Source organism: Conger conger, chromosome 10 (genome assembly GCF_963514075.1).
Source record: "Conger conger chromosome 10, fConCon1.1, whole genome shotgun sequence".
NCBI lineage: Eukaryota > Metazoa > Chordata > Actinopteri > Anguilliformes > Congridae > Conger > Conger conger.
This window is the reverse complement of record NC_083769.1, coordinates 34568330-34580343: the sequence shown is the minus strand read 5'-3', so window position 1 is coordinate 34580343 and position 12014 is coordinate 34568330. Positions and strand designations below refer to the sequence as shown.

At 38.7% G+C, this 12014-nt stretch overlaps 1 protein-coding gene across 4 annotated transcripts; it reads right to left on the bottom strand.

Moving 5' to 3' along the window:
- Positions 1-1215: 1215 nt before the first annotated feature.
- Positions 1216-11767, bottom strand: wnt5a (wingless-type MMTV integration site family, member 5a). 4 transcript variants are annotated; one of them, XM_061256652.1, is made up of 6 exons: positions 11710-11767; positions 10773-11556; positions 7399-7535; positions 5980-6227; positions 3857-4149; positions 1216-3492 (listed from the first exon to the last, which is right to left on the bottom strand). In XM_061256652.1, the coding sequence occupies exons 3-6, from the start codon at positions 7521-7523 to the stop codon at positions 3034-3036; spliced, it is 1125 nt and encodes a 374-aa protein (XP_061112636.1). In that variant the 5' UTR covers positions 7524-7535; positions 10773-11556; positions 11710-11767; the 3' UTR covers positions 1216-3033. The 4 variants fall into 4 exon arrangements, with proteins under 4 accessions (XP_061112636.1, XP_061112634.1, XP_061112635.1 ...); XM_061256650.1 differs by having other exon boundaries at positions 10773-11025; positions 11401-11759; XM_061256651.1 differs by having other exon boundaries at positions 10773-11025; positions 11425-11759.
- Between the last annotated feature and the right edge of the window lie 247 nt (positions 11768-12014).

The following is a 12014-nucleotide window of genomic DNA, read 5'->3' as shown; positions in this document are numbered from 1 at the left end:
CATTTCATATACAGTGTATTAATATCTAAATCATATGCCTGCTGTATTTCACATATGGTTCGGTTAAAATGCATGACCCAATAGGCAGTACATTTCATTTTCTTTATAAAATGACCCCTCTCAACAAATCAACCAGTGTAAATATTCAAGTTCTTAGTGAGAAGCCTAATGTAAATGTCGGCTGAAAGAGAAGTTTCCTGCGTCGCAAGTTTTTTGTTTTATTATTCATAAATAATGAATTATTTATTTTACACAATGTTTCTTTTCCTGCTGAGAAGAAACACTATGCTTTTTTAGAAGTATGTGGAACTAAGCTGCCCAAACATGCAGGTCATTTAAATACCAAGGAATCAAAGACAACCCAGAATAATAAAAGTTACATTTAAAAAAGTATCTGTGCTAATACGTCATGCATATTGTAATTGCATACATTCGAAATGGTTGAACAACAGATTTCTGGTCAATGTTTAATGGTTTGGATGAGTGTTTCCAAATTATCTTGTGCCTGTTCAACTAGAAGTTTACTTTACCATCAAAAAATTGCTGCCATAACATTCGTTTGACCCTTTAACAGTAGATAGTAAAACATCACAAAATCATAATTACTGGATGATATATTACTGTAACTTGCAGTTTGGATGATATTTCATTGTGGTCTTACATAGATGATTCACCACACCAACACCCTGCATGGAGAAATAAAATAAAATCAGCTTCTATTTGATGCATGCTTAGACTTGTATATTGTCAATGGCAACTCAGAATACACAGCTTTAGTTATGCAAGTCTTTCACTTCAGCAAACTTTTATTAAACCGTTCCTTTTAAAAATAAAAAAATAGATAGGCACTATTATACTTGTACATCTTCAATGCAGTAATGTACTTATTTTATACTTTCATAACACCCTTGAATGCAAAAGGTGTAAGAATTTATGAAGACCAATCCGATTCCTTGGGGAAGGAAAATACCTTAAAATGTTTTTTTTTTTTTGTTTTTTTTTGTTTTTTTAAATACCGTGGCTTTTCCATAGAAAGTTTGAAGGCTGCAATTATAAATTTTTTGCCAATGTTTTTTAAAAAAAAATTTTAAATTTTTTTTACAAGCCAAGACACGCATTTCATGTATGCTAGTGTTGAACACTAAATTAGGAACCATGGATTAATAAATTTGTGCAAACAGCTAAACCTACAACACAGTTCAAAGGCAACTGTCATTTTAGAGTCCAAATACCTTTATTTACTTAAGAGGCTTGATTTGTTAATATGAAACTGTAAAATCAATGTCTCAGAATCTGTGATAAGCAGACAGGTTTAGGGTGTACAAATAAACAACACAAATGAAAAAGGTCTTACCTTAAAACAATTCAGTTCAAACAAGACAGGCCTGATCTCTGTAAGCATTGGTAAATTGCTGAAATGTACACATTGTGATTTTAAGAGCATACACGGGGAAGGAAGTCAAACACAAAGTACAGATGATGTTAAATAAATTGACTTATTTCAAGGTAGCTCATATGAAAATTTACACAATGATAAGCAGATGTTTTCCTTAAAATTTATTGAAGCACATTAGCACAATGGTCCAATTAAAAAAAGAACAAAAGCTATAAGAAATATTTTTAGCAAGCTTCAGTTAATCAAGAAGCTAATAAATATACAGAAGGGTTGATAATGCAGAGCAGTACAGTAACATGAACTTAGAAGTTGAAATATGAATTGTAACAGAAAGTGTCATGCAGATGTCAGAAGAGACATTTTACCGTCACGGATAAAGGCATGTTTTTGCAGGTGCTGAAGGTGTACAATAACTGACAATGTGTGACGAAGACGGATTCCCTTTATATACCATAAACAAACAAAAACCCAGAGTGGAAACCAAATTTCAAATAACATATATATCCAGAGCTTATCATGTTGCCCAGTTCAAACAATAACATGAAACACCAGTGTTCAAATGCATGCACAGTGGCACCTGCAAATAACATTTCTCAAAATATTGTATTATTTTAAACAGGTAAACAGGGAGGAAATAAAGCAATGTTTTGTCTTTAAACGGTTTAACAGAGAGGTTGAAAATAAATACATACAATTTAATCATCAGTTGCATAGACGTAGTATATACAGAACATGGGATATTTCACCAACAAAACCAAGACATTGCCCATATATATTCAAACCTTTTTAAGTATGATCTTATACGAGTAGTGGATACCTGTGTGTATATGGAAAAGAGTAGAATAAAATAGGTTATATTACTGCTGATGATCTGTCATTAAAAAAAGTTTGTTACCATTTTTATAAAAGTGCATAAGGCTTTACTTTTCGGGGGAACTTAATCAATCCTTGGAGGACAGGTCACATGTAACGGGTAAGTCTGTTGTTACAAAAAGCCCCACAACACCTCTGAATGTAGAACTTCTCCAAGCATGGACTTTTCAAACACAACTAAAACACAAGACGCTTAGTAACACTGCTCTAGTTCCTAAATCCAACTCACGCAAGAGCATATTATTGGCACCTTAGAATCCCTGACCACAGACTAAAAATGAACAAAGCAGTATATTGGGACCTAATGTACAGTGTATGCATGTGTGGAGGTGAGATGTACTGTATCGGGGAAGTTTTGGTAAATGTCAACAATACTTAAATACAAAAAAATATTAATTTGTTCCTGCATATTTCCCATCACAGATCCCCAAATTCACAGAAACTTCTGCAGAATACCAAACTTACAAAGTATGCACCTCCAGATCTTTCTCATGCTAAACATTTTGATTCATATATTATGGAACTCACCCTAAAACCTATGTCATTGGTCTATGCACTTATACTATGTTAAAAATCCGCTTGCAAGTCAGAAAAAAAAATCTCTATGTAAATAAATATTTCCAATGATATTCTCAGTTTCTGCAGACATTAGATTTTTGTACCTATTACTTGGAAAAGTGTCAGTCTTCTGCAATGGTATAATTGTTTAACTCTATAAATATAATTTATATAGTTTTTTTTCTTTTTTTTCTCTCTTAGATCTGTTATTTGCAGACAAACTGGTCCACGGTTTTTGTGCATCTCTTGCATTTGACGTAGCAGCACCAGTGAAACTTGCAGTGGCACCTCTCCACCACCTGGGCTTTGTACTGGTCGTACCCCCGGCCACAGCACATCAGCTCACAGCCGTCCATGCCCTCGGAGGTCTTGTTGCAGAGCCGTCCCATAGTCCCCAGCGAGCCGGTGCTGTCGTTGCGCACGCAGTAGTCCGGGCTCTGGTCGATGTAGATGAGGTCGTAGCTGGTGGGGGTGTTGAACTTGTTGTTGACCTGGACCAACTTGCCGCGGGAGTTGAGTTTCATGGACGCGGCGCTGTCGTACTTCTCCTTCAGCGCGTCGCCCACCTTGCGGAAGTCCGCCAGCTGGAGCCAGCAGGTCTTCAGGCTGCAGGACCCGGAGACGCCGTGACACTTGCAGGAGACGTGAGCCAGGTCCGAAACCGTCTGGAGAACAAAGCACACACCTTCGTTACCAACCAGTCTCAGGCTTGCTGGGCGATACTGACTGTCTGAATCATGCTGTTGTGACATCCTTCTTGCAGTACATTCGCCAGTATTTTCTTGAGTAACCTACGGCACTGAAAATAATCTCTACAGTGATCAGATAAAGCAAATGTGCCGGGCAAATATTTAAAGGTCAGGCATAAAAAAATCTACAATAGGTAAGAAATCCAGGGGAGGAACTGTGGATGGATCTTCATAGAGAAACTGTTCACTGTTATAAAAGCTGAAGGAGAAATGATTCCACCAACATACGTAAGACACAAACACACTGAAATCAAACTGTTGAAAGAGAGCGAGCCCTTACCCTGCGCCCGGCTTCATTGTTGTGCAGATTCATCAGTAGCCGCGCGCTATCGTACGTGCCCTTCTGATAGGTCTTCTCGCGCTCCCGCGCGTCCACGAACTCCTTGGAGAAGCGATAGCCGTAGTTGAGGTTGTCCCCGCAGCCGCCCCACAGCCAGTCCCTGGGCAGGTCTTTGGGCCTGGCTGCCCTGCTGCACCCACAGGACGAGAGCTCCCCCTCTCTGCAGGCCCGGCTCACTGCGTTCACCACTCCCGCTGCGCTGATGGCGTACGTGAAAGCAGTCTCGCGGCTGCCTGGGGGAACAAGGGCCGAACATTACATCACGGTTACATACTCAAAGGGCAGCTTCCTCAATGAGGAAATCAATAAACCAGTAAATGGAAGTGAATCTATGAAAGTAACAGCAATGATAACAATATATTTCAAAATATACTTATTACAAAATGCAGTATGAGTAATGGTGGTCTGTACAGTCATTCCTCAGTGAATGAACAGATGATAAAGCAGGTTGCTGGATGATCTTCAAAACATATAATATTTTGCCATCAACAGAAGCCAGATTCACACCCTAGCTGTTCCAGAGAATCTTTACCTACTGCCCTAGCTAAAAGGAACCACTCAGGACGAAAAGCACAATTGGCATTCCAGCATGCCTGCGAAAGGCAACATGGGCGAGTATGAAAAATTGAAATAAATAAACGGATCCATGAAACAACGGATGGTTTTCTAGAACCCATGTTATAAATGAAAATAACAGAAGGCCTGAATCGCATCCAGACGAGAAAGCTGAGGTACGATGTCAGCCAAGGGGGAGAAAGGTTATTACTTTTTACAGCTTCAAATACATCAAAGGAAATGGCCTAATAGCACAGCTGTCCACAGATGAGCTGTCCTCAGATTGCTGGTCAACATCTTCCCCACACATCCCACCCGCTGCTGTGCAGTTATCCCTACACCCCACTGGCAACTGTAGTGCCCGTCTTATATGAAGGATACTCCAGATTCCAGGATACGCACCAGAAATTCACGCCAAAAAAAAAAAAATCGTCTCAGCTAGAGTTTCTATCAAATACTCTTCTCTAAATTCTTCCCCTTTTTAAAAATAGAATTTCTATTCTAGAATCGAATGGTATTCTCTCTACTTCACAATGTGTTTACGCTGGAGTTTCCAAACACTGATCTTAGCCTTCCTGGCGTGACAGTAGAACTTTGGTAACCAAGTGTTTATAGAGGGGTGAAAGAGCAAAGTGCTTACATGCATCAGAATCTGCAGTGCAACTCCTTTTTTTTGAATGAATTGCCTCACATACAGAACTAGTAATGAGGTTTGCAGGAATTAAATTACCTCCGGTTTTATATTTACATGTTACAACTAGACCACTATAAAAGTTGGCTCTGTAGGGAGATTTAAAATTAGGCAAAACAAACACTATACGCTATAACCCAATTCTGTCCAGTAATCAAATGGAAAATTGTATTGTAGCTAATTGTGATGCAGGTCAGATTTTTCGTACCCCACCTGTGACGTGGAGCAGTTTCGTTTGCAAATGCAGAGGAACACTGCACCCTCTGTAGTGAAACTATGAGTGCAATGTGCCCATATTAACTTTAAATACAGAGCAGGCATACATTTTAGAAACAAATGTAATTATTCTCTCTTTTCGGTGTCAAATGTGAGTCATTTTGAGGCAGCCCACATTTGATTTATTCGCAAACCTCATGATAAAAGTATTTCACCACAGCTGTAAAAGGGAACAACTCTACACAAGGCCGTATGCTTTCAATGCACAGGGCAGTGTTTCCAATTTGGTCTCGAAAAGCAACTATAATACATGCCTTCTTGAGCTAAACTGCACGACCAGAAACTGTCATAGTAACGTTTAATGCACTTAGTAAACTGCCTTGCAACATCCACCCATCTCCGTGTATGTGTTTATTTACTATAAAACTAGATACTATTTATCCATTTTGCAGCAAGTGCCTGCTGCCACCAGGCAATCACCAAATCAGCACATAGTAGCCCCTGTCATACAATCACAAATCAGCACATAGTAGCCTATGTCATAGAAGCACTAATAGGACACAGTTTTTGGCCAATGGGGCAGAGGAGGTTCAGGCTCTACCTATCTGCATGACTCTGCCGAAGACGGAGGAGTTGTCGACCGTGCTGCAGTTCCACCGCCGGTGCCTGAACTGATACTGGCATTCCTTGATCCCAGTCTTGGCCCCTTCCCCGATGTACTGCATGTGGTCCTGATACAACTGACACAGCTTCTTCTGGCCTTGGGAAAGGCCAGCCAGCTGACTGCACAGCGGCTGCGCTCCGATGATGTAAGCCTCCGGAATCAGGAGAGGATTCATGGCCAGGGACCTGTAAAGTGAAATTTTGCAGATAATCGCAATTAGACTTGAAAGTAACCTAATATGTAGTGGTAACAGAGGGGGAAAACACCCCATTCTGCTGGTTTATTACTGACCCAGTAAATCAATCACACCTGAACAGGGGGAAGGAATTCTGAGGGACTCGCATACTACTATAAATCAATAGGGGGATTTAAGTCATTTGTCCCCTTATGGACATTAAGGCGCCCTATAGAAAACCTAGGAATCCTAGGAATCACATTGCATTTCAACGGTCATGTGTCTTGAAAAATGGTCATATGGTCAAATGCAACGCTGGTGCCACATCCGCCAGTCAAGGGAGATGTAACGTGCAGGTTGCATGGAGTTAAGAGCAGTTCAATATCTTATGTATAAACGGTGCCTCTCCAGTGAATCATTATAGACATATAACTTGTATTCAGTAGTTTGGGAAACTTTGGACTGCATAATATCCCAACTGTGGAGAGAATATTCTCTCTCAACTTATATTTTTACCAGCAAGTTATTGTACTTTACTAATTTTAAACGGCCAGTAATTTGATAGGTAATTTCATGAAGAAAAAATATGAATTTCAGAATTAACATGACATATCTATTAATTCAAATAATCACATTAATTAAGCAAGTGTGACACTGCTTTTCACATTTCACTACATGAGATGAAAATTACAGAGCATCTTGTGCTACAGAGAAGTGCCTGAAAATAATTGGGAATTCAGTGTAAACCACAGAATTCTATATCCAATATAAAAATTCAGAACTTTGGTCTGGCAAGGGCTGAAAAAATAAATAAAGAGAAATAGAATCTGCTTTATGCTCAAGTCAGCATGTTCCATAATTTTCATATCATTTCATATGCGGTTAAGTACAAATGAGAGAAGTCCTGTGTAAAATGGGTATTAGCGCACACGATATTAGGCAGTGGGCTTCCTCCCAGAAAACTGAAACATTCTGATGCTGCCCATCCATCCAATATTGCGATTCACTGTGCCAGTTCAATTTATTGCAAAGGTTTTGTATAAACACTATATAGTTAAACAACAAGTGTGTGTGTGTGTGTGTGTGTGTGCGTGTGCGTGTGTGTGTGCGTGCATGTGTGTGCGTCTACGTGCATGCGTACGCGCGTGTCAAGCAGAAGGAAAATATGAATTAGTACGTACCACCAAGAACTAGCCTCCACAGCAGTTTGCATGAAGAACGCCAAAAAGGTGACGGTAAAAACAAAATGTCTAGAATCCATAATACTGGCGAAGGCAGAGCAGGTAAATCCGTATGGCAGGAACATTCTGAAAAAGGTCTGGAGTGAGACAAAGAACACTCTTAGTTTATCTGCAGAGCAAAAGTATTTAACGGCACAAAACGACATCCAAAACCCCGCGGAGAATAATGGACTCGTATTACGTGAGTGACTTGTGCAGCAGGCTTCAGTTTTCTGCAGAAGATCCCGATGCTTAGGGGAGCGAGGGGCCGTTACTGGTTAGAGAGGTCATTTGGCAGGATGATTTTGCGCGAATCACGCGAAGTTGATGGACATCCACCACGAAGAATACAAGGCCATTCCAGCCCAAAGAAGGAATCCCTTGTGGACAATACACTTGTTCAATAAGTCCTTCCTATATCGTAAGGTAGTATTTATACAATTAAAGCGATCTAAATATATTTAGACTCAAATTAATTATTAAATGTAAACTATAATAATTTAGTCAAAACCAGACATCAATTCCCGAAATACCTGTTATTTTGTTATACAATTACGAATTGCTTTATTTAATTACATACAAGGTGTGATACAGAAGATAAATAAATAAATAAATGGCAAATAGAATTGTAGCAAGAATAAAATACGGGGGTTACTCTAAATCGGTTAAGCCTCCAGTGCAAGTGCAAAGCATGTGAAACCCCATCAAATCGAATCAAATTTAATGCTCAGCTAAATTTTCTCGTCGAGATTTTAGACAGGGCCAACTGCAGGCTATCAATTATCCACAATAGGTGCACTGTAATTCGCGCAGTTGGATACAATTTGGGTTCCCTCTGTTATCTAAAAAATCAACACAGTTTATTTTTTCCAAATTAATTACGTTTGATTTGTTTCTCAAAAATTGGCCGCCAAATAAAATAAAGTACACCGCCCGTTTACGCATTCCTGCTTTGCCCTCAATCTGAAATCATTAGGCTAATTCCCGCCGTCGGATGTAGGCCTACATAGTAACTGTACGGAGTAATAATACGTAGACTACAAGTAAGGTACTATATATTAAAAAAATGATCTTACGTGTTTGTAGGCTGTGGAATAAGAGATTATTGTTTAGGTCAACTTCAACCATCTCACAAGGCAATATTTATTTCGTAATACACTGTTACTATTTAAAGATCATGACAAATATTGGTGTAGTGAGTATACGCATTCTTTCATTTTTATAACATGTATTTCCTGTCCAAACAATTATAGTTTAATCATTCATTCCAGTAGTAGGAGTACAAAATAAATGTTACCAACTTAACAGTAACATGCATTTGCATGTATAAGAAACGACAATATTTGTCATGTCGAATTTCTAGCATGCCGGTAGACGTGCTAATTACTGTATCACATTTGGAAGCATACACACACGCTCGCGCATATAACCTTGAGCGACGAAAACTGCGACATATTGTACCGTGTTCAAAAACTATAAGACTTTATGAGACCTCTTCAGATTACTTACGTATTAATAAAGTATTATTTGTGCCTGTATCAAAACAGTATATTCAATGTACCTTAGTCAAACATACATTAGACCTTCTATTTTCCTAAATTGAATTTTAACTTATGCCAATTTCCATCTCTAGAAAGTAACAACACGCTGTGTGTTTTCTGAAAGTTTGATTTTCAACAGCACTAACTCCCAAAGAAAGTGGATTTCAAATGATTCTTGACTCATTGGTCAAGTTTTAGACGAGGAGTACCCAGTACTTTCATTTTGAGTTATATTTTCATGAAAATTATGTAGGGATTGCATTTTTATTAACCAAGTTCGCCAACTTAATGAATAAATAAAATGTTGAAATAAAATGATAAAAAATACATTTCAGGACTACCTAATTAAAGTCTAAAATGTGTGTGTTAGATGCATTTCATAATAATACTTAATAATGATAATTAATCACACAAAGTATGAACTATGCTCAATGGCTGGGAAGAAAAAAATGAACTTGAACTCACGGTTTGAATTCGAAAAAGCACCCTATCGAGTCAATTGGTAATAGGTTAGCTAACGATACCAAAAGTTACACTATTAACCTGTCATAACACCAATGACGATAAAACAGACCTAGGCATTCCTCCCAGGAAACGGTAGCACAGACCACGCTCGCTGTCGGGTCCGAGTGATCTTGGCCAGAGAGTCCTCGGGTGCGCGTAGGGAACGGAAAGGGCAGGGGTAGGGTTTCAAACGTAGCCTAATCATTATACTCTACTGACCAATATGCCTGGGTTCTTTAAACTATGCCAATAATTCTACTGTTAGGGCGATAACAGATTCATCTTCAGTATTGCTCCTACTACTGCACGACAAGAGGCAATAAACTCGTTGGCTTCTTTCTATAAAGACAAAACTACTTTTTGTTGTCACTTACACGACTCAGATAATATTGTGTTTTAAGGAATGGACATATAAAATGTACATTAAATGTTAAATTAATCCGGAATTTTAATTCACGTTTTTTTTTGGTACAAATAGCACATATCCAGGTTATTTCTGAACATGCTTACATAAACCGCACAATAGTTACATTATATAAGTTACACTGTTCATAAACAGAAACCTAAAATATAAAACACATTTTTCTTAATTAGGCCATCTCTAAATTCGAATGAAGTGAGTCGAATCAAACCTAGGTTATGCGCGCAAAGCAACAGGCAACAGAAAGAGTCATGTACTATGCTTGGTCTAACATACACGTTACAATATTGAAATAAGATGCTTCGCAAATTTGTTACGGTAGCAGGAGTAGACTAACTTTCAGTACGATCATTCCACTATTTTCAATAAGACGAAGTTTTTGCATTACGTCCACTAGCCAAACTTCCCGTTGCAAACTTGGATCCCAAAGTTAATTCAGGCTATTGATTTGTATCGTTTCAGAACGCACAGGTCCGATCACTCATTCATCAAAAATGGGACGAATCCAGTAGAGGGAGCCCTAATCAAAAAATTAATTTCACAAAAGGTACGTAACAAAAATGTTTACATAAGATTAGGTAGGTAGGACGAATAGAAAATTGAACACTGTTGAGCAATATTAATTCTTAATATACGAGATTCAACCTAAATACAAACGGAGAACTTGACGCACCCATAAACTACCATCTTTTAAACTAAGCGGCGTTTAAGTGTCAAATACAGTGAAAGATAAAACTAGGCTACCCAAGGCAACATTTTCATAAAAGAGGAAAATCATGAGAAAATATCTCAATACCTCACAAACTTAGGCACAGATGTTATAAAATCATGTCGACTATACGCAGCAAAAACTGCTGAAGGAGACTTACCTGTGATGTATTCAGGCGGTAATCCACGTTCTATTGGGTATTATAAAATGTTAAATTCCCTTGCAACACCCTTGTGTTGATTAGAAACGTCCTCGGTTTGTCCCAGACTTGCAATCCAAAGTGTTATGGAAGGTAAGTGTGATTTATAGGCAAGTGTCTGATCCGCAGTCAGCAGCGGTAATCAATCTTTAGGCTTCAAGTTTTGTGTCGGCAAACGGACATCGGGAGAGTAGTAAGCGCTCCTCGCGCAGAACTGCGGATAGTATTGGAGTGAAGACTATTTACAATGTCCAAAAGCAATCTAAACAATTAGTACTTCTAACAAACGTGGGCGTGATTGTGTGTGCGGAAACACTTGATGACAAATAAAATGTTCACAAGCAAAAAAAAAAGTGCCCTTGGCAGACGCAGTAGCAATAATCTTCTCACAGGCACTGTTTTGATAGTTGTTTTTTTCCAGAGGTATACAGCTTATCGTTAATGCTATTACTGTTATGTTTCTCCAAACGTCTCCCACAAATTCGACCAAACACAGGCAAAATATGACTATTTACCAGTAAGTGTTTGCTGAAGAGAAAGGCAATTCCAGGATGTCTGCAGTATTTAAATTGGTAGGGTATGTTTCTACCTGCTGAAACATCCATACGGGTACCTTCGTTCCAAAAGTGAAGCCGTTATTTCATCCTCCATTCTGAACAAGACGCCAATCCTCAGTAGTTCCTTAGCGCTTTAGCCGTGTACTCTTAAAACTGCCAGCCAAAGTGAATTTCCATCAAATCCAACCCTGTTAAGTGTGAAAAGCAGTGTGACGAAAATCCTTTTCAAAAACACCGCAAAACATGTATCTCCCAAATTGATTTACTGCATTTTACACTACAAAGGTAGACGGTGATTTTGCAAACTGAACATTCGAAGTCCGAACATCTGTGAGCTTAACTGAATGAATTTGCAGCAGACTTCTTCGACTTGTCACCTGCCTCCTCGCCTTCTTTCAGTTAACTAGCAAGTTTTGTTACTGATGCACAGAGGAAAACTTGTAGTTGGCGCATGCGCAATGAGACGCTTGTATTAAAGTCCCAAACTCCTATTAGGAATTAATGTGAAACAATGAAACTGGCTCGATGATTGCTCCTAAATACTCTCTTCAATGACCAATGTGAGGGATCTTACTGTCTGAAGTACTGATGAACACGCCTATTTGCTATAGTAAAAGGTTAAAATAGAGAGGCTGTTTTGTGGGAG